Source organism: Anomaloglossus baeobatrachus, chromosome 1 (assembly GCF_048569485.1).
Source record: "Anomaloglossus baeobatrachus isolate aAnoBae1 chromosome 1, aAnoBae1.hap1, whole genome shotgun sequence".
NCBI classification, from domain to species: Eukaryota; Metazoa; Chordata; class Amphibia; order Anura; family Aromobatidae; genus Anomaloglossus; species Anomaloglossus baeobatrachus.
Window position 1 is genome coordinate 904518742 of NC_134353.1, and position 23228 is coordinate 904541969.

A 23228-nucleotide genomic window follows, 5' to 3' on the forward strand; every position below is an offset into this window, starting at 1 on the left:
GGGAGATATGAGCGAGGAGACAGGAGATAAGGAAGATATGAGCGAGGAGTCACAGGAGGACACAGCAGGAGAGAGGTGGATGCAGGGGATTGATGATGGTGGATCGCAATGGGAGGATGAAGGAGATATGGAGGCAGAGGGGAGAGAGGATGCAGACAAAGCAGGGCAGCTCAAAGACACAGCAGTGTTGGAGGATGAAACTGACAAACAGCACAGGGAGATTAATCCCACTCAGACTCACAGGAAGTCAAATGCAAGAATTCATAGTACCCCTTCCAAAGGAAACAAAAAGCAGCCTACTACACCAACATCACAAGCCTGCAAGCTATTGGGGGATGGAGGTGGTGGCCCAGTCCAGACAAAGAGAACTAAGAAAACAGCACCACCTGCAGGCCAAGACAAGTACACACAAAAGCTTAATGTGGACTATAAAAAACTGGCTGAAGAAGTGACATCACACTTGTCAAAAGAGGTTAAAGTGGCTATTGAGGCAGCCATACAAACATCATTAGCTAATATGCAAAAACAGATAAATGCCCATGCCTCTAGACTGGCAGAATCAGAGCAGAGAATATCTGACTCCGAGGAGACAATACTGGCTATGCAAGCACAAATAGCAGCTCTAGCAAAATCTAATGAATACTTGAAGGATAAAGCGGACGATTTGGAAAACAGATCGAGACGAAACAACTTACGTATAGTCGGGTTGCCAGAGTCTGTGTCGATTGGACGGTTGGATAATATATGCGAGTTGGAGCTACCGCAGGCCCTGGGCATAAAGGCGAAATTCAGAGTTGAAAGAGCCCACAGAGTGGGTCCACTGAGACACCAGGAGGCGAATAAGGGAGAGGGCCAAAACTCAAACAAGAATACCCCGATAAGAGCCAGGCAGGTGATTGTCAAGTACCTTGATTATAAGCATAAGGAGGAAATATTGAGGGCCTTTAGAGAACGAAAGCGTCCACTACAATATCAAGGCAACAGACTGCTAATTTTTGGGGATTATTCAGCGGAAGTATCCAGAAGGAGAAAAGAATTTACCAAAATTTGCTCATTTCTGTACAACAAAAAAGTAAAGTGCCAGCTATTATACCCTGCTACACTGAAAGTTAGAAACCCCAATGGCTCGTTTGTATACTACAAGGACTACAAAGAAGCAGAAAACATTCTCATGGCAGAGCTCGACAAGACTAGGTCAGAAAGGCAAGAAAAAGGAGCTAGTGGAGAAGGGAATAATAGAAGAGGATCCCCCACAAGCTCAGGAAGAGATGTGGGACGTTTTGGGGGACAAAAGCAAGTCGAGACCAGGGAGGAAAGGAGGCCAAGCCCGGGTCGACAGCATAATTCTCGCCTGGAACACAGGAACCAACCCTTGGAGAGAAACCATGATACCTGAACTGGAACTCGCTCATTGTTTTTCCTTTTTTTGCCTGTTTTTTTTTTTTTTTTTTTTTTTCTCTCTTCCCAAACAGGGAGAGGCGTTGAGGAGGATGCATTACGGAGAGAGGGTTGGGGAGGTGAGAGGAGGAGGGGGAAGGGAGAAAAGAGAGGAAAACATCCCAAAGTCTGGGTCCTCTTCCCCCCCTCTTTTTTTTTTTTTTTTTTGTTCTTCTCCTTTCTTTCTCCATCTTCTCTCCCCTTGGTCTTTTTTTTTCTTTTTTTCTTTTTCTCCTTTGTCCAGGAACATCATCCAAATTCAAATGAAGTGGGCCTGTTCTGGGCGGACTGATGGCTACCTGGAGTCAGAGATAAGTAGGACTGGAGAATCTTGCTGAGGTTTTGACATACTGTGCTAATTTTTGCATAATTTTCAAAGGCTTATTCAAGTTAGTCCGGGGATAGAACATATATTTTTTGGGGGGTGATTAGGGAGCTACATATTTTGGCTAGGAATAGGGGAGCTCACCAACGTGGCGGGAAACGCCGTGGATTTCTCGGAAGGGAAAATATGTTTTACAGTTACATGCTTTTTGTTGTATTTGTTATATTTGCAAGGTGGGGAAAGGGAGTGTCGATTTTGTGGTACCAACTGTGATTCTAGTGTTGAACATCTCGTCTTCCTTGATGCAGGGGCCCATAGGGGAGGGAGTAGTAAAAGCAGAATACACAGGTTAACATGATACAGATAACTACGTGGAATGTTAAAGGGCTGAGATCACCTAACAAACGAGCAATGATATTGAGACATCTGAAAAGACTAAAGACAGACATTGCCTTATTACAGGAAACCCACTTGGGGGGGGAGGACTTTTTCCGCATGAAGAAACATTGGGTGGGCACCGTTTACGGGGCAGCGGCACAAGGTAGAAAAGCGGGCACTATGATTCTAATAAATAAACAATTCAGTCATGAGGTAGTGGCACATGAGGCAGACGACCATGGAAGGTGGCAGCACTTAACAATCGTTAGTCCAGCGGGTAAACTCAGTATTTATAATGTCTATGGCCCAAATTCACAACAAATCACATTCCATGATGACATAAAGGCCACCATATTAGCAGATGGGGAGGCTAACATTATAGTGGGAGGCGATTTTAACACTGTCCCAGACTCAGCTGAAGATAGGAGGAGGGGCGAGGAGGGGACAGCTAATGTGGGCAGGAGTTTAGACAATAGGGATGTAACATTAGAAGACGTAGGACTGAAAGACATCTGGAGACTAACTCACCCACATGACAGAGAGTATACACACTTCTCTCACCCTCATGATAGCTGGTCACGTATTGATCAGTTCTGGATCTCGCAAGACTTACTGAGTGGAACGCAAGATTGTGTGATAGAGAATATGGTGATCTCTGATCATAGTCCGGTGAGATTGGGCATTAGAGAGAAATTCAGGAGAGGTACAGATATCATATGGAGATTCCCATCGTTCCTTCTCAGGCAAGATAATTTCCACAAGGTGCTACAGGAGTGGTGGGGAGAATTCGCAGAGGACAATAAGGAACATAGAGAGTCCCCAGTGATATTTTGGGAAACGGCAAAAGCGGTCCTAAGGGGCCGTCTGGTGGGGTACGCAGCCATGATCAAACGGAAAACCAATGAGAATTATAATTTCCATAGTGAAGCAGTACGGGTAGCATATACAAATTATGTGACAAATAGATCTCCCATGACAAAAGGCAGATGGTTGGAGGCAAAAGAGGGATTTGACGAATGGGCCAAAAAAAAGGAACAACTATTCTGGTCGCACAAGGAGGTTGACTTACATAGGTTTGGCAACAAGGCGGGAAGGATGTTGGCCAATCTGGCAAGGGGCAGCAGAAAGATGACAGTGATCTCTAAACTGAAAACAAAGGGGGGAGAGGTGACTACGGATCCTAAGGACATTAATAAACTGTTGGGAGATTACTATAGAAAACTATATGGGTCAGGGAATAACGACATGACTGATGAGGCAGAGTGGCTAAGACAAGCCCAAATGCCTAGCTTGACGGAGGAAGATTTGAGTGCCTTAAACGCAGATATCACAGTAGAGGAGGTGACGAGAACAATTGGGGAGCTTAACACCAACAAGGCACCGGGACCTGACGGTTTCAATAGTGAATTCTATAAGGCTCTGAAGGATCTGATCTCGCCGGATCTAACCTCAGTCTTTAATGCTTTCCTGGGAGGGGCGGAAATACCCAAAAATTCCAACATAGCATATATTAAATTACTCCCCAAGGGAACCAAGGACCTGGATGATCCCTCTAGTTATAGACCTATATCGCTCATAAATCAGGATTTAAAAATTATGTCCAAGATCATGGCTAATAGACTGGCCGAGATCTTACCTAGGATCATTACGAATCACCAGGTGGGGTTTATTAAGGGGAGAAATGCCGTTACCAATATCCGAAAGACAATTCTAGTGGTAGACGCGGTTAGACTGGGTCTCACTGAGGGAGGGGCTAGACCTGCCCTAGTTACACTTGACGCAGAAAAAGCGTTTGATAATGTAAATTGGGGGTGGTTAGACAGGGTAATGGAGGCCATAGGGATTGTAGGCAAGATGAGACTTTACATTAGAAACCTTTATGCCAACTCGGGAGCTAGGGTTCACACTCCGGGCTTTCTATCAGACGTGTTCCCTTTGATGAAGGGAACAAGACAGGGCTGCCCATTATCTCCTCTTTTATTCAACCTGGCAATCGAGCCGTTGTCAAGAATACTACAGGGACAAAATAGCTTTAAAGGAATCAAGATAAGGGGTTCAGAAGTAAAGACAGCGCTTTTTGCTGATGACATCATACTTTATATGGGGGACCCCGGTGCGGATTTGCCACAGACTCTTGCCTTGATTGAAAAATTTGGCTCATTCTCCGGTTTCAAACTGAACAAAAAAAAATGCGAGATCATGTTCCTAAAGGGGCATCATGGGACAATGGGGGGACAAATAAGGGATGGCTGTCTATGTGGAATTCCTATAGCACAATCTTCAATTAAATACCTGGGAGTGCATATAGGAAGATCGGTGGAAACAATCTATAACTTGAATTATGGACCGCTAATCAGGAAAATTATAGTTCAATTAAAGGGATGGAAAGGTCTGCCACTTCCATTACTGGCAAGATGTCACCTGATAAAAATGATGAGCTTTCCTAGGCTGCTGTATCCCTTCCAGACAATCCCGCTATTGCTAAAACTAAAGGATGTGAATAAGCTCAACTCCGCGTATACAGAATTTCTGTGGAGGGGAAGGAAACCCAGAATAAAGCTGCGTACGCTGATGAAGTCAGCAGAGGAGGGAGGTCTAAACTTTCCAGATGTCCAAGGGTATAATCTTGTATGTATCATGAGGCATGTAATTGATTGGGTGAGAGGAACGAGTAGGCACTCAGATCATGCGATGGAAACTAAATATGCGTCACCGTGGGATCTGACGTCCATTCTGCACTCCCCACTATCCAGGGTTGAAGGGCACATAAGGAACTCAATTATATTCCGAGACACCATGCTAACATGGAAGTCGGTAAGGAAAAAACTGGGGCTCTCATGGAAAGTGTCCAAGTACTTGAACCCCTGGGCATTCCCAAATTTTCCCCTGGGACGAGAAAACAAGCTATTTACTAGATGGAAAGAGAGGGGAGTCAGGAGAATGATAGATGTTATGAATGTGGAGGACAGGAGGTGGATGACAGGTCGGGAAGTGCTGGATAAGTACAACCTTAATAGCTCACATGTCATCCAGTATGAACAATTGAAACATGGAATAATAGGAGACCTGGGTGTGGTTGGAAGAGAGCTGAACAGAAGTTCGATTGATGAGTTACTGGAATGTGATGTAACAAGTATAAATGTCTCTAAAATTTATCGATCGCTAAGGGGGGTGCTTATCTCTCGGGAGGATAGTCGGACTTTAAAAGCGTGGGGGAAACAATTGGGAAGGGAAGAAGTGGTGGATGATATACTGAGAGGATGGGTACAAGTGCGGAAACACATTACCAATGAGAGATGGAGAGACACTCAATTCAGAATTCTACATAGGGCCATTATAGGTTTCAACATACCAGGTAGGGATAGGTGGTGTCCTAAGTGTCAAAAAGAAAAAACGGATATGCTGCATGGGCTATGGGAATGTGAGACAATCGCTAGGTTCTGGAACCAAGTCAGACTATTTGCCCAGTCAACATGGGGAATTTTCAGCAAACTAGACTTAATGGTGTGGATTTTCCACTCCTTTGAGGGAGGAGTAGGAGGAGGACCGAGCACGCAGGAAAAGAGGAAATACGCAATAATGCATGACATAGCCTTGATAGCTAAGCGTTGCATCTTAAAACACTGGATTCAAAGGGAGGGCCCATCCATAAAGGAGGTTGTGGGCGAACTACACAACCTTCTGAAGTGGGAAAAACTAGAAGCGGAGAGGGATAAAGATGGGTTGACAGCCAAGTTTTTTGTGAGATGGAGACATTTTATTGAAAGCCAATTCACACAGGGAGAAATAATTAACCTGATGGCACCTTTTGTTCACTCGGAGTGGTATATCCTGAGCGATATCCAGGACAGCCTGGGTAAACTGAGAATCACCTAGGAGGGGGCTCTGGCGGGAGGGGGAGACGAGACGGTTGGGAATACCAAGACACGCTAGCAAAATTGAAATCATTCAGGGACGACACAGAGATTTAACGAATTGTATTGCATATGTTATATTATATTTCATTACCTATGTTTTGGTTTAATGTTACTGTATACTATCTTAAATCGAACAGCAACATGGAACTCCAAATTGGGGTATCACCCACCTCTATGTCACATTTTGTCAGACGAATGTTCTTCTTTTGCAATGATACTTGTCATGTTTTTACAAATTTGAAAAATCAATAAAAAACGTTTTGGAAAAAAAAAAAAACTGATTCAAAAAAATAAAATAATTATTTTTGAGCAAAAAAGAAATTATATCCAAAATAAATTCTTGTAATTCTTCCGAATAGCTTGTACAAACCAGCATCTGTTCCTGTAATGCAATTAAAGCCAAATTGTGGGGTATAGACGAATACAAAGCAGTAACATCACTACTTATCCATGAGTAGCCTTCTTGCCATTCAATTTCCTGCATTACAGTAAGAACATGTTTAGAGTCCCTGATGTATGCTGGAGAGGACTTCATAAGGGGCTGGAGTCTCTCATCCAGCCATGTTCCTATGTTTTCAAACAGGGACCCATAAGGGTGTCTTTCCACCACCCTTCAGGCCAATCGTGTCTGGAATAGGGTCCCTGTTTGAAAACATAGGAACATGGCTGGATGAGAGACTCCAGCCCCTTATGAAGTCCTCTCCAGCATACATCAGGGACTCTAAACATGTTCTTACTGTAATGCAGGAAATTGAATGGCAAGAAGGCTACTCATGGATAAGTAGTGATGTTACTGCTTTGTATTCGTCTATACCCCACAATTTGGCTTTAATTGCATTACAGGAACAGATGCTGGTTTGTACAAGCTATTCGGAAGAATTACAAGAATTTATTTTGGATATAATTTCTTTTTTGCTCAAAAATAATTATTTTATTTTTTTGAATCAGTTTTACATCCAGATCTGTGGCTGTAGCATGGGGGCAAAATTCTCACCATCGCTAGCCAATATTTACATGAATTGGTGGGAGAAGCAGTTCATTTACAACTCTTGGAACCCTTTTCTTTCAGATATATTCTGGTATGGTCGCTTCATAGACGATATTTTGATAATATGGCGTGGAGGTGAAGCGGCCATACCAGAGTTTTTTTAGGTACATTAATTCTAACATGTTCAATCTGAAATTTGTTTCTTGTAGCCAGCGTGAGTCTATTTCCTTCTTAGATCTCACTCTTGTTGGTGACTCAGTGAACAAACGAGTTAACTCTGAGCTCTACAGGAAAGATGTATCAGGGAACTCCCTTCTTTATGCTACTAGCCACCATCCTAAGCATATAGTAGGGAATATACCTGTGGGGGAATATGTTAGGGCCAGGAGATCTTGCAGTACTGAGACAGCCTATATAAGAGAATGCGAGGTCATTGATGGTAGACTGCGGTATAGGGGTTATGATAGAGCAATGATTAATAGAGCCAAGACTAAAGTAAATCTTGAATCCAGAGCACACTATTTGAAGCAGAAAATTCCTATGGAAAAAACAAATCAGAACAGTGTTCCAGTATTTTCTACCCAATATAGCAATAGCTTTTGGAAAATTACTGAGATTGTACGCAAGTTTTTGCCTATTTTATCTGTAGATAAAACTCTTAAAAATATTCTGGACACAGGTTGTAGATTTGTCTCTAGACGTGCCCCTACAATTGGCAGTCTTATCTCTCCTAGTGATGCATATCTGGCAAAACCTGCATGCAGTTCAATAAAAAATTGGTTACCTACATGTGGCTCCTATAAGTGCGGCAAAAAGCAGTGTGGGACATGCTCTCATATGTATAATACCAAAGAGAGTGTTAATTCCACTACTGGGAAACGCTATAAAATTAATTCTTTCATCAACTGCAGTTCAGATCACTGCGTTTATGTTATAACTTGCGAAAAATGTCGCAAACAGTATGTAGGCTCCACATGCCGCACTTTAAGGAGACGCATTGGGGAACATTTATATGATATTATAAATCCCGCCTCAAGGAACTTGTCAGGGGCTTCACAGCATTTTTTATATAATCACAATGGGGATGTTAGTTCCTTTAAAGTGAATGCTGTGGAACAGATTCCAGCCCCTAGAAGAGGTGGAGATCGTATTCAGATACTGCGGGACAGGGAAGCCAGGTGGATTTTGACATACAATACCTGCATGCCAATGGGCATGAATATCAAAAGTGATTTAATGTATATATATTGATATGTTGATTATTGTTCTGAATGCTTTTGGTATTTATTGCATATGGGTATGCTTATGCTTGTAATCATTATTCATAATTGATCCATTTCTTTGAAAAGTGTCAATCCATGGAGATTAATGGATATAAATTTTTCCTGTATGGGATCTTATGGAATTTAATTAATTATATTTGGCACATCCCAAAGGGTTAAATTGATTCAGGAAGATCTCCTTTTTGCAATGTATTAGGCTGCTGCCTTGCTGACATAATTGGGTTAACCTGTGTATGTTTGACCGGATGTAGCATTCTGGGAAGTAAAGAGGTTTTTTTTTTTTTGGTTTTTTTTTTTCTCTATATATTATGTGTTTCATTTGGATAACATATGTCTATGACTAAGGGCCACAATGGCCAGAAACGCGTAAGACGCTTTCTTTTTAAAGAAAAAATTTTTTTTTTGGATGTCATTCTGATGATTGGTGTTTTAACAATTTTTCAATAAAATGAATTTTTAATTCACATCCATCTCGGACGTGTTGTTGGATCAGGAAAGGAATTTCCACTACTTGCTCCGTGGCGACAGAGCCACTAACCTCTGTAAGGAGGAAGGCCGCTTGTCCCAATAGCGGAGAATGTCCAGCTGCAGAGGACGCAGATGGAACTGGGCAAAGGGAACCGCCTCCATGGAGGCCACCATTTGACCCAGCACCTGCATCAGGCGCCTGATGGAATGACGGCGGGGCCTCAGCAGAGAGCTCACCGCTAGCCGGAGAGACTGCTGTTTGATGAAGGGCAACTTCACAAGTGCCGGCAAAGTCTCGAACTGCATCCCTAGGTACGTGAGACTCTGGGTCGGAGTCAGAGTGGATTTGGGCAGATTGACAAGCCACCCGAATTGGGCTAGGGTGGCGAGAGTGAGCGAAACACTCCGCTGACAGTCTGCGCTGGATGAAGCCTTGACCAGAAGGTCGTCCAGATAAGGAAGCACTGCTAACCCCTGGAGGTGCAGGACCGCAATCACTGCCGCCATGACCTTGGTGAATACCCGAGGGGCCGTGGCTAACCCGAAGGGGAGAGCCACGAAGTGGAAATGATCCTCTCCTATCGCAAAACGTAACCAACGCTGATGTGACACTGCGATTGGCACATGTAGATAGGCATCTCTGATGTCGATGGACGCCAGGAACTCCCCTTGGGTCATAGAGGCAATGACTGATCGCAGAGACTCCATGCAAAAATGCCATACCTGGACATGCTTGTTGAGAAGCTTGAGATCCAGGATGGGCCGGAAGGTACCGTCCTTTTTTGGAACTAGGAAGAGATTTGAGTAAAAACCTCTGAACCGTTCCTGAGCGGGAACTGGGACAATCACTCCGTTTGCCTGCAAGGACGCCACGGCCTGCGAGAAGGCGGCGGCCTTGGAGCAGGGGGTAGTTGAGAGAAAAAAATCTGTTTGGAGGGCTGGAAGAGAATTCTATCCTGTAGCCGTGAGATATGATGTCTCTCACCCACTGATCGGAGACTTGCTTTAACCAAGCGTCGCCAAAGTGGGAGAGCCTGCCACCGACTAAGGACGTGGCTGGAGCGGGCCGAGAGTCATGAGGAAGCTGCCTTAGTGGCAGAACCTCCTGCGGTCTTCTGCGGACGCGCTTTTGGGCGCCAGTTGGATTTCTGATCCTTGGCTGAGTTAGCGGACGAGGCGGAAGGCTTAGAGGATGACCAGTTGGAGGAACGAAAGGAACGAAACCTCGTTTGATTCCTTCCCTGGGCGGGTTTCCTGGTCTTGGTTTGTGGCATGGAAGTACTCTTCCCGCCAGTAGCTTCTTTAATGATTTCATCCAGCTGTTCACCAAACAGCCGTGAACCAGCAAAAGGGAGCCCAGCAAGAAACTTCTTGGAAGAAGCATCTGCCTTCCACTCTCGAAGCCACAAAATCCTGCGGATAACAAGAGAATTAGCTGAAGCCACCGCAGTGCGGTGAGCAGCCTCTAGCATGGCAGACATGGCATAAGATGAAAAGGCTGAAGCCTGAGCAGATAAGGTAACCATCTCAGGCATAGATTCCTTGGTGAGGGAATGCATCTCCTCTAGAGAAGCAGAGATGGCTTTGAGAGCCCACACTGCTGCAAAAGTCGGGGAAAACGCGGCCCCCGCAGCTTCATACACAGATTTGGCCAGAAGGTCAATCTGACGGTCAGTGGAATCCTTAAGTGAGGTGCCGTCAGCCACCGACACAACGGTCCGGGCTGATGGTAGACCCTCCGGTGTCTAGGCTTTTGGGGAGTGAGACCACTCCTTGACCACCTCTGGTGGAAAGGGAAAACGGTCATCAGAACCACGCTTTGGGAAGCGTTTGTCAGGACAGGCCCTAGGCTTGGTCACAGTGGCCTGAAAACTGGAGTGGTTAAAGAACACACTCTTTGCCCTCTTAGGCGAGGTAAACTGGTGCTTTTCTGCCAGAGAGGGTTGCTCCTCTGATACTGGCGGATTGCGGTCCAGTACAGAATTAATAGAAGCAATCAAATCACTAAGATCTGAGTCACCCTCAGAGAAATCGATGGGATACATAGCCTCCGAGCCCCCAGTGAGGGCATCCTCCTCATCTAGAGAGTCAGCTCTTGAGACAGAGCCGTGGGATGGGGAGGAGGGAGGAAACCCTGCACCTTCTCTTAGAAGGACGGGGTCTGGGATCAGATGATGAATCCTCCGTGAGCTCCGATGGACGGAGGTCAGAGGATAGGAGTCCTCTGTCAAGAGTATTAGAGGCACCCTGAGAGGGAGGCTGATGCATATTCGTCAAAGTCCTGCACAAAAGACCCATGGACTCAGCAAATGACTGGGATATGGACCTAGAAAAGGACTCTACCCAGGCCGGGGGTTCAATCACAGGTGCAGCAGCAGCCTGAGAGACCACTGGGCCTTGCTCCTTGTGTGAGACATGCTGCTGGTATACAGAGGTCCACAACCGGAGACCGGCTGTGGCTTACCAGACCGCTGAGCGCGGTGTTGTGTGCCCTCCAGATCCCGAAGCCAGGTCCCCCAGTCGCAGCACCTCAGCAGAGATGCAGAATGCAGGATGTCCCAGAGCAGAGTGAACTCTGCCTGAGAAATGACTAGGGGGCGTTCCTATAAAAGAGCGGGAACTGGAGGGCTATAGAGACCTGCAGGGAAGGAGGGACGCCCCAGCAGTGGGGAGTGTTCCTCCCCTGTGTAGAACGGCCGCCGGGAGGAGCCGAACCTGTCCCTCTGCATGAGTGACATGCGAGGGCAGGAAAATGAAACTAGGCCTCCGGCGAAGCCGGGGCCTAAATTTAAGCGGCGAGGCCGACAAGCAGGCACCATCGGCGCGGTTCTCAGGCAAAAGCTAGAGAATCCGCCGGAAAAGTTAAAAACAATCACATACAGCATACTCTCCCCTTACAATAAAGAACCGGGACCCCCAACATAAACGTCTCAGGTACTTAGCTGCTGAGACGCAGGGCCATGTCCCTGGGGATGAGTGCTCCGGTCCAACAGAATCCTCAAGGGGCTGTGGAGACCGGACTCCTGCCAGGCATGGAGACCGTGCTGGCTCCCACTTCAAGCCAGAGCCCAGAAGGGATGGTGAAGGAGCGCGGCATGTAAGGCTGCAGCCTTGTAAATCAACCTTAATAACACCGCCGACACAGTGGGGTGAGAAGGGACATGCCGGGAGTCCAGACATGGACCCGCTTTTCTTCAAACTCTTTCCAAAAGTCAAACAAATCAGATGAGAATGCATGTGTGGATGTATGCCTCCTGACACAAAGCAATAAACTGGCTAGGACTGGCTACCAGGGGGTGTATAAGCTCAGAGGGAGGAGCTACACTTTTAAGTGTAGTACTTTGTGTGTCCTCCGGAGGCAGAAGCTAAACACCCATGGTATGGGTCTCCCAAAGGAACGATAAAGAAAAAACCCACTGAACTTAGTCATTGGCTGCAGCGCTCGACAACAAAAAAAAAGCCACTGAGCTCAGTCATTGGCTGCAGCTGGACAACAAAAAAAAGCCACTGAGCTCAGTCATTGGCTGCAGCGCTGAACAACAAAAAAGCAGCTAAGTCATTGGCTGCAGCGCTGGAAAATAAAAAAAAATCCACTGAGCTCAGTTATTGGCTGCAGTGCTGGACAACAAAAAAGCCCCTGAGCTCAGTTATTGGCTGCAGCGCTGGACAACGGAAAAAAAAGCAGCTGAGCTCAGTTATTGGCTGCAGCGCTGGACAACGGAAAAAAAAGCCGCTGAGCTCAGTCATTAGCCTCAGCACTGGACAACAAAAAAAGCCACTGACCTCAGTCAATGGCTGCAGCGCTGGACAATAAAAACCGCCGCAGAGCTCAGTCATTGGCTACAGCACTGGACAACAATAAAAGCCGCTGAGCTCAGTCATTGGCTACAGCACTGGACAAAAAAAAAAGCCACTGAGCTCAGTCATTGGCTGCAGGACTGGACAAAAAAAAAAAAAAAAAAGCTGCTGAGCTCAATTATTGGCTGCAGTGCTGTCGACATGAAGTCAACACTCCAGACAATAACAGACCATGGGAGCAGCAGCGAGGACTCAACGGTGGACCTGGGAAGGGGGGAGTGAAGTACAATTTTTTGTCACCAACCTGCTCTGCCGACAGCATCATTTTGTTAGTGCAATTTGGGAATATGAGGGTATCTTTGGAGTCCTGCTTGGTGGTATTTGGCAGAACTCTTGGGGTGTAACACCCCACCGCCTTCAGAGACGTTTTCCAGCACTCTGGACTTAGCAGCTGCTCTGAGGAGCCTGAAAGAAATAAGAGGACATACAAGAAATGCCAATAAATTCAGAGGAAATCCACAAAGAACTTCTACTGGTGTCTACTAAACTGGATTGTTCCCTTCTTCTTCAGGCCACGCTGTGCGTTACACAATGTGAGATATTTATGCATATTAAAGTTTGCTAAAAACATGCTGCAAATCTGTCGGCTTACTCTGCATGAGCAGTCTCAGGCAGTCGCTGTAATGGTCCGGGAACTGGTAGCGCAAGATGGAGTTCCAGTGCTTGCAGAAGATACTGAAGGGCATCAGCAGATCCTCGTCTGGCGTCAGGCCGCACAGGGTCAGAGCCAGGTGCACGGATTCCAGCAGTTTGCTCCGCTCCGACATGGAAGGTTTTGCAGAATTCAACCAGTGGTTAAGATCAAACTGCAAAACACCAATGAGAAAAGCTGTGATTGGGGCCAGTCGGTGCCAATACATAGTTTTACAAGTTTATTATGGTTAATGTAATGAGTAGAGATGTGGCAGTAATTAGTCATTTAGGATGGTTGTAGTTCTGCATCACTACATAAAACTCAGGTAACTCAGCCCTGCAACGTCTGAACTTCGGCTCTGCTGCGTCCAAAATCCGTCCCTGCTGCGTCCAAAATCCGTCCCCGTTGCGTCCGAAATCCGGCCCCGCTGCGTCCGAAATCCGGCCCCGCTGCGTCCGAAATCCGGCCCCGCTGCGTCCGAAATCTGGCCCCGCTGCGTCCGAACTACAGCCCCGCTGCGTCCGAACTACGGCTCCGCTGCGTCTGAACTACGGCCCCGCTGCGCCCGAACTACGGCCCTGCTAAAATTTGGGTTGTGCTATGTCTGAAATTCGGCCCCACTATGTATAATCTTCAGCTCTACTACGTCTGAAATTTAGCTCTGCTACATCCCCATTTCCCCTTAGGTCAAAAAACAAAATCCTGGTTTAGAGAAATTACAGCATATAATGATAAATCACATTTCATGGTTTCCAACCCCCGACACCCATTCCCAACTATCCCCCCCATCCTTACCATCAGATTTCACATACTTATTTTCCACCTTAATACCCGAATCACAGAATTATCATGAACTGCATATACCATGCGCCCATGAAAGACCCACAAATTAAAAATTATATGTCTGACCAGCTCCTCACACAACTAGCCTTGAGCATTTAATCCCCTTCCCCCACTGTTTGCCAAATTTATTTGTAGCTCCTTTTTATAAAGACCCATTTTTCCATTAAAATTATGTTGTTTAGACGTCCTAATATCTCTTCTATTAAAGCAGCATTATTTGACAACCATTGCTTGGCTCTAGTCTTTCTAGTTTGATATAAAATTTTGGCTATTGACAATTGTACAGGAGGTGCAGCTCCAATCCCCCCACTTACCCCAACACTCACACCTTGGGAACTAGTGAAATATGGATATTACCGTATTTTTCGTTTTATAAATCGCACTGGATTATAAGACGCACCCCAAATTTAGAGAGGAAAAAATAGGTAAAAAAAAGGAAGCCCGTTTTACATCTGGGGGTGTGGTGGTGGCGGCAGTGGTGGTGGAGCGGGGGTCACAGGAGGCAGGGGTGGTGGTGGAGTGGGATCACAGGAGGCAGGGGTGGTGGTGGAGCGGGATCACAGGAGGCAGGGGTGGTGGTGGAGCGGGGGTCACAAGAAGCAGGGGCGGTGGTGAAGCGGGGTCACAGGAGGAAGGGATGGTGGTGGAGCGGGGTCACAGGATACAGGGGTGGTGGTGGTGGAGCGGGGTCACAGGAGACAGGGGTGGTGGTGGAGCGGGGTCACAGGAGGCAGGGGTGGAGCGGGGTCACAGGAGGCAGGGGTGGTGGTGAAGCGGGGTCACAGGAGGCAAGGGCGGTGGTGAAGCGGGGTCACAGGAGGCAGGGGCGGTGGTGGAGTGGGGTCACAGGAGGCAAGGGCGGTGGTGGAGTGGGGTCACAGGAGGCAGGGGTGGTGGTGAAGCAGGGCGGTGCTGCAGCCAGTGTCCAAGATGCTCTGTCGGCAGTGTGGGCTTCAAAGAAATGGCACTCGCAGTCGGCACAAGCGCAGATTGAGCTATTAGCTCTATGACAAGCCAAGATCTCATCTGCAGATGTGCCACCTCCGCTGCTGGGAGATCAATGGGCCGGAAATGGAGTGTGCACAGACGAGATCTTGATCCGAGACCTTCAACTGCACACGCACCGACTTTGGGTGCAATTATTTAAAGCCCACACTGCCGATAGAGCATCTGGGACATCCACTGCACCGCATCGCTCTACTCCACAGCACCCGGCAGCCAGCACAGCGCCCATTCACCACCTCCCAGTAAGCTACATTCAGATTATAAGATGGACCACTCCTTTTTCTCCCAAATTTTTGGAAGGAAAACCGCGTCTTATAATCTGAAAAATACAATAAATATATCTCGCACAGCCCAGTTAGATGTGAACAGGACCAGAACTTATGGAGTAAGTCAGCCCTTTGCTCCCCGCAGTATGTACACCAATTATCTGCCCTGATCCTGTTCTATATGGTATTCTAGGAATTCTATAGGCTCTGTGTATAAGAAATAGTTGAGCTCTGCTTTGGGTGGTAGTTACAGATCCTTCCCCTGGTGACCTACCTTAGTTAGCAGCATAAAGATCACGTCACTGTTATCTTCAGAAATGGCTTCCACCACTTTCTCGTACAAATGCACAAACTCTCCAGGAGAGGCGGCCGGGGTGAAATACGGGGACAGCAGGTTACACAGCCTCCGATTCTGCAGTATAGTTTGCAGTATTGGCCGACACTCGGACTGGGTGCCGCTTATAAACACCTGTGATGTGAAAGAACCAAGACATCTTTAACGTTGCATTGTTCGGAGGCAATATAAGAAAGGCAAAAGTGAAAGATTGTTGGTGCTGACATACAGATGATCTGTCACCTTACATACTGTGATACAGCCCATAAATCTCTGCGGATGTTTTTGAAGGAAACCAGAGATCGTAGAAACTCCATAGAGATGTTGGATTTGCCCGCAGGACCATGTACCTTTTGACCAAGAAATGTTTTATAGTCTCCATCAACCTTTCCAATAGAGATGGGCGATTTGATTGGCGGGTTTGCAACCATGGCCCATCCGGCTATCTTGGACTAATGAAAAGCATCCCTCCCGAAAAAGCCCACGCGAAACGCGCGTGGGGGTCCTTGGAGGTACATTCCCCCACTAACTAGGAGGTAGTATGGGTAAGTGTCATTTCACGGTAAGCAGCTGTTTACCTTGCATTTGCACCTTATAGGGGGTGGTTATTGGTAGCTCTATATTTCTGCTGCTCTACATCTGCTGCTAATGCACATGGGCACTTTTTTGTGGACTAGATACCCCCCGATTTTTGTAAACATTGCTGCTATTCTGCAAAGGCACTTTATTCCCACCTCCCTATTTTTGTTCTTTGTCAGCGTTTGGATGCCCTCCTCCTTTTTTGTATCCTCACCAGCACTGGTGGTCTCAGTATATAAAGTACAGACCAAAAGTTTGGACACACCTTCTCATCTCTAGAACAACTATTAGGAGGAGACTTTGTGCAGCAGGCCTTCATGGTAAAGAAGGGAATTTTGTTTACTTACCGTAAATTCCTTTTCTTCTAGCTCCAATTGGGAGACCCAGACAATTGGGGTGTATAGGCTATGCCTCCGGAGGCCGCACAAAGTATTACACTAAAAGTGTAAAGCCCCTCCCCTTCTGCCTATACACCCCCCGTGCTCCCACGGGCTCCTCAGTTTTGGTGCAAAAGCAAGAAGGAGGAAAACATTATCAACTGGTTTAAAGTAAATTCAATCCGAAGGAATATCGGAGAACTGAAACCATTCAACATGAACAACATGTGTACACAAAAAAACAGGGGCGGGTGCTGGGTCTCCCAATTGGAGCTAGAAGAAAAGGAATTTACGGTAAGTAAACAAAATTCCCTTCTTCTTTGTCGCTCCATTGGGAGACCCAGACAATTGGGACGTCCAAAAGCAGTCCCTGGGTGGGTAAAATAATACCTCGTAATAGAGCCGTAAAACGGCCCCTTCCTACAGGTGGGCAACCGCCGCCTGAAGGACTCGTCTACCTAGGCTGGCATCCGCCGAAGCATAGGTATGCACCTGATAGTGTTTCGTGAAAGTGTGCAGGCTCGACCAGGTAGCCGCCTGACACACCTGCTGAGCCGTAGCCTGGTGCCTCAAAGCCCAGGACGCGCCCACGGCTCTGGTAGAATGGGCCTTCAGCCCTGAGGGAACCGGAAGCCCAGAACGGTAAGCTTCGAGAATTGGCTCCTTGATCCACCGAGCCAGGGTTGATTTGGAAGCCTGTGACCCTTTACGCTGGCCAGCGACAAGGACAAAGAGTGCATCCGAGCGGCGCAGGGGCGCCGTACGAGAAATGTAGAGTCTGAGTGCTCTCACCAGATCTAACAAGTGCAAATCCTTTTCACATTGGTGAACTGGATGAGGACAAAAAGAGGGTAAGGAGATATCCTGATTGAGATGAAAGGGGGATACCACCTTAGGGAGAAATTCCGGAACCGGACACAGAACCACCTTGTCCTGGTGAAACACCAGGAAAGGGGCTTTGCACGACAACGCTGCTAGCTCAGACACTCTCCGAAGAGAAGTGACTGCTACTAGGAAAACCACTTTCTGCGAAAGGCGTGAGAGAGAAATATCCCTCATTGGCTCGAATGGTGGTTTCTGAAGAACCATCAGCACCCTGTTCAGATCCCAGGGTTCTAACGGCCGCTTGTAAGGAGGAACGATGTGACAAACTCCCTGCAGGAACGTGCGTACCTGTGGAAGTCTGGCTAGGCGCTTCTGGAAAAACACAGAGAGCGCTGAGACTTGTCCCTTAAGGGAGCCGAGCGACAAACCCTTTTCCAGTCCAGATTGAAGGAAGGACAGAAAAGTGGGCAAGGCAAAAGGCCAGGGAGAAAAACCCTGAGCAGAGCACCACGACAGGAAAATTTTCCACGTCCTGTGGTAGATCTTGGCGGACGTTGGTTTCCTAGCCTGTCTCATAGTGGCAATGACCTCTTGAGATAATCCTGAAGACGCTAGGATCCAGGACTCAATGGCCACACAGTCAGGTTGAGGGCCGCAGAATTCAGATGGAAAAACGGCCCTTGAGACAGCAAGTCTGGTCGGTCTGGTAGTGCCCACGGTTGGCCGACCGTGAGATGCCACAGATCCGGGTACCACGACCTCCTCGGCCAGTCTGGAGCGACGAGGATGACGCGGCGGCAGTCGGCCCTGATCTTGCGTAACACTGTGGGCAACAGTGCCAGCGGAGGAAACACATAAGGGAGCTGAAACTGCGACCAATCCTGAACTAAGGCGTCTGCCGCCATAGCTCTGGGATCTTGAGACCGTGCCATGAACGTCGGTACCTTGTTGTTGTGCCGGGACGCCATGAGGTCGACGTCCGGTACCCCCCAGCGGCAACAGATCTCCTGAAACACGTCCGGGTGAAGGGACCATTCCCCTGCGTCCATGCCCTGGCGACTGAGATAATCTGCTTCCCAGTTTTCCACGCCTGGGATGTGAACTGCAGAGATGGTGGAGGCCGTGGCTTCCACCCACATCAAAATCCGCCGGACTTCCTGGAAGGCTTGCCGACTGCGTGTTCCGCCTTGGTGGTTGATGTATGCCACCGCTGTGGAATTGTCCGACTGAATTCGGATCTGCTTGCCTTCCAGCCACTGCTGGAACGCTTTCAGGGCAAGATACACTGCCCGTATTTCCAGAACATTGATCTGAAGTGAGGACTCTTGCTGGGTCCACGTACCCTGAGCCCTGTGGTGGAGAAAAACCGCTCCCCACCCTGACAGACTCGCGTCCGTCGTGACCACCGCCCAGGATGGGGGTAGGAAGGATTTCCCCTTCGATAATGAAGTGGGAAGAAGCCACCACCGAAGGGAAGCTTTGGTCGCCTGAGAGAGGGAGACGTTCCTGTCGAGGGACGTCGGTTTCCTGTCCCATTTGCGTAGGATGTCCCATTGAAGAGGACGCAGGTGAAACTGCGCGAAAGGGACTGCCTCCATTGCTGCCACCATCTTCCCCAGGAAGTGCATGAGGCGCCTCAAGGGGTGTGCCTGACCTTGAAGGAGAGATTGCACCCCTTTCTGTAGTGAACGCTGCTTGACCAGCGGAAGCTTCACTATCGCTGAGAGGGTATGAAACTCCATGCCAAGATATGTCAGCGATTGGGCCGGTGTCAGATTTGACTTTGGAAAATTGATGATCCACCCGAAACTCTGGAGAGTCTCCAGAGTAGCGTCGAGGCTGTGGTGGCATGCCTCTTGAGAGGGTGCCTTGATCAGCAGATCGTCCAAGTAAGGGATCACCGAGTGACCTTGAGAGTGGAGGACCGCTACTACAGTAGCCATAACCTTGGTGAAAACCCTCTTAGCCATAGTCTCAGAGAGTTTATCCGTAAAGACTGCAAACTCCGTCCCCGTCACCTGGACAGTGTCAGCAGGTGGTTCCCCCTGGGCCCCCCTTAGCAGAGGCTCCGGCTGAGTAAGTGCCGCAGGGGCCGAGCAGTGTACACAATGAGGGTCAGTGGATCCTGCCGGTAGCGGGGTCGTACATGCGGCGCAGGCAGCATAGTAAGCCTGTGTTTTGGCACCCCTGCCTTTTGTGGGCGCCATGCTATTGTCTTCCCTGAGCAACACAATAGGGTATATAGCCAGAAATCAACTGTGCACCATACAGTGTAAAGTATATACCATAAACATATAATTTATAATTACACTTCTGCACAATGGGGCTAGCACCACAGGTGCTGCTTACCACCCGCTTAAAGCGGTTGTGAGGCCACCAGAATCCCTGCCTGGGTCTCCCAGAATTTGTCCCCCTCTGCAGCGTCCGAGGAGCTGACAGGAATGGCTGCCGGCGTCCTGAGGAGAGGAGGGAGCCGTGGGCGTGACCCAGAAAGTGCGGGAACTGGTGCCCCACTGTGCACAGTGAGGGGGGTGGAGTATGCAAAGCATGCTCCAGCCCTCATTGCTGCTCGTCCTGTACAGCGTCCCGCCCTTCCCCTGCCTGTCAGGGCTGGGGGTGGGAGGAAAAAAGACTAGGCCGCAAAAGCCGGGGACTCGAGTAATAAGCGCGGCCGCCGTATAAGCGCGGCCGGCGCGGAAGTCCCCGGCGCACTACAAGTCCCAGCCGCGCCGCAGTGTTAACCATGGCAGCGGCGGTCAGCGCGGTAGTCCCCATACACAAACACACTCAGCGACGCTGCAGTGTGTAATGGCACATTTAACCCGGTCAGCGCCGCGGTCCCCGGTGCACTAGCACACCCAGCAATGCTGGAGTGTTGCTGTGCGCGGTCCCCACGGGGACACAGAGTACCTCCAAGTAGCAGGGCCATGTCCCTGAACGATACCCGGCTCCTATCCAGCAGGCTCCTCATGAGTTGTGGATGAAGCACGGTCTCAGTGCCTGGAGACTGATAGGATCCCACTTCACCCAGAGCCCTAAGGGGGATGGGGAAGGAAAACAGCATGTGGGCTCCAGCCTCCGTACCCGCAATAGATACCTCAACCTTAACAACACCGCCGACAAGAGTGGGGTGAGAAGGGAGCATGCTGGGGGCCCTATATGGGCCCACTTTTCTTCCATCCGACATAGTCAGCAGCTGCTGCTGACCAATCTGTGGAGCTGTGCGTGCATGTCTGCCTCCTTCGCACAAAGCATAAAAACTGAGGAGCCCGTGGGAGCACGGGGGGTGTATAGGCAGAAGGGGAGGGGCTTTACACTTTTAGTGTAATACTTTGTGCGGCCTCCGGAGGCATAGCCTATACACCCCAATTGTCTGGGTCTCCCAATGGAGCGACAAAGAAATAGCTGCTAGGAAACCACTGCTAAAAATAGGCAACAAGCAGAAGAGACTTGTTTGAGCTAAAGAACACAAGGAATGGACTTTAGACCAGTGGAAATCTGTGTTTTGGTCTGATGAGTCCACATTTGAGATCTTTGGATCCAACCACCGTGTCTTTCTAGAAAAGGTGAACGGATGGACTCTACATGCCGCATGGAGGAGGAGGTGTGATGGTGTGGGGGGGCTTTGCTGGTGACACTGTTGGGGATTTATTCAAAATTGAATGCATACAGAACCAGCATGGCTACCACAGCATCTTGCAGCGGCATGCTATTCCATCCGGTTTGCGTTTAGTTGGACCATCATTTATTTTTCAACAGGACAATGACCCCAAACACACCTCCAGGCTGTGTAAGGGCTATTTGACTAAGAAGAAGCGTGATGGGGTGCTACGCCAGATGACCTGGTCTCCACAGTCACCAGACCTGAACCCAATCGAGATGGTTTGGGGTGAGCTGGACCGCAGAGTGAAGGCAAAAGGGCCAACAAGTGCTAAGCATCTCTGGGAACTCCTTCAAGACTGTTGGAAGACCATTTCCGGTGACTACCTCTTGAAGCTGATCAAGAGAATGCCAAGAGTGTGCAAAGCAGTAATCAAAGCAAAAGGTGGCTACTTTGAAGAACCTAGAATATAAGACATATTTTCATTTGTTTCACATTTTTTTAAGTATTTCATTCCACATGTTTTCATTCATAGTTTTGATGTCTTCAATGTGAATCTACAATTTTTAGAGTCATGAAAATAAAGAACTCTTTGAATGAGGAGGTGTGTCCAAACTTTTGGTCCGTACAGACAGACCTAACGTGAAAGCAATTCCAGAATCTCAAATACTAATATGAGAAAACCTACCTGTCCCAATATTTCAATGCAGGAGGTGAAGAATTGGCGAGAAGGAGGATGGCGCTGAGTCTCGTCACACACAAATTCGACCACAGCGAAGAAGGCCCCAATTCCAATCTTCTGTATCTCCAGCGGAGACTGCACTTTGTAAGCATTCACAAGAGCCCTACACGGGGAACAAAAGTTAATCCATGAGGCTCTCTAATAGAGAACACAGGAGCCTTGATTGGTCAGCCGAAATCCATCTACAGTGTATTGGGGCCTTAATGGGAACTTGTCAGGTGCAATATGGACCCAGGACCACGAGCAGTTCTGGGTGCATATTGCTAATCCCAGCCTAACTGTTCCTGTATCTAGTATTTCTAAAGATCCTTTATGATATGCTAATGAGCGAGCGGACTAGTCACAAAGGCATTAGTTCCTGTGCTTATTCCGCCCTTTTAGCATGTTAGCACGTCCACAGGGGTGTGCTAACATGCTATCTAATGCCCACTGACCAGTGTCATCAGCGGTGACGTGTGTACCTGTGTCCGAGTCACTGGTTAAGAACGCCAGGTTAAGGGTCCGCGTGTATGATCAGAAGTCCCAGCACTTCCGGTCATGCGCACTGGACCTCTCTGAAGCCAGGACGTGTACACCTGGCTTCTTCAGAGTGTGCATGACCGGAAGTGCCGGGCATTCTGATCATGTGCACTGAGCCTAAACCCGGCGTCTGAAGCGGTGACAACGGTCACAGGTACTAGCGTCACCGCTGACAGTGGGCAATGGGCTTTGAATAGCCTGTGGGCGTGCTAACATGCTAAGAGGGTGGAATGAGCGCAAGAACTAACACCCTTGTGACTAGTCCCTGGCCTCATTAACATTATCATAAAGGATGTTTAGAAATACTTTTTCTATAGATCTCTTTACCTATGCTGCTTGATACAGGGACGGTTAGGCAGGGATTAGGAATATTCACCTAGACCAGCTTGTGGTTCTTGGTGCATATTGTATCTGACAGGTTCCCATTAAAGTCAATAAGCTGCTGTAAAGCTTCACTATATTCCGGTCACACTCTGATAACCCATGAGCAATCACGCTGAACATTCCCCACTCCGGACTAACGTACGTGATGAAGTTCTCCAGATGGACAGCAGTTTCTATGATGTTGAGCTGAGTAGGTTTGGTGGCTTCCGCCTGTAACTGCTTCATTTCCCTCCGCAGGACATGGAGCTGTTGGCTTATGGCTTCCTCCATCTGCATTCCTTCAAACTAGAGAAGACAATATTTCCATACCAGATTATTTAGGGTAAAATGGTTCGTGTATCCCTGTACTCGGCTACCTCCACTGAGTGAGCATGCTCGACCACCTCTCCATTCAAGCGGGGGACTCCGTAGCCCAATTCTCATGACCGGATCGGATATTGTAACGTACAAATATGCTCTTTGCTA

The 23228-nt window shown here is 48.1% G+C and overlaps 1 protein-coding gene across 1 annotated transcript in view; it reads right to left on the reverse strand.

Moving 5' to 3' along the window:
• The window catches only part of EPG5 (ectopic P-granules 5 autophagy tethering factor), a 272060-nt gene that overhangs the window by 62261 nt on the left and 186571 nt on the right, over nt 1-23228 (reverse strand). The window contains exons 28-32 of the mRNA XM_075327440.1: nt 22906-23048; nt 21807-21963; nt 15677-15871; nt 13247-13460; nt 12899-13059 (exon numbers count right to left, since the gene is read on the reverse strand). Of these exons, the coding sequence (XP_075183555.1) occupies nt 12899-13059; nt 13247-13460; nt 15677-15871; nt 21807-21963; nt 22906-23048 (870 nt within the window). The remainder of the gene's footprint in view (nt 1-12898; nt 13060-13246; nt 13461-15676; nt 15872-21806; nt 21964-22905; nt 23049-23228) is intronic.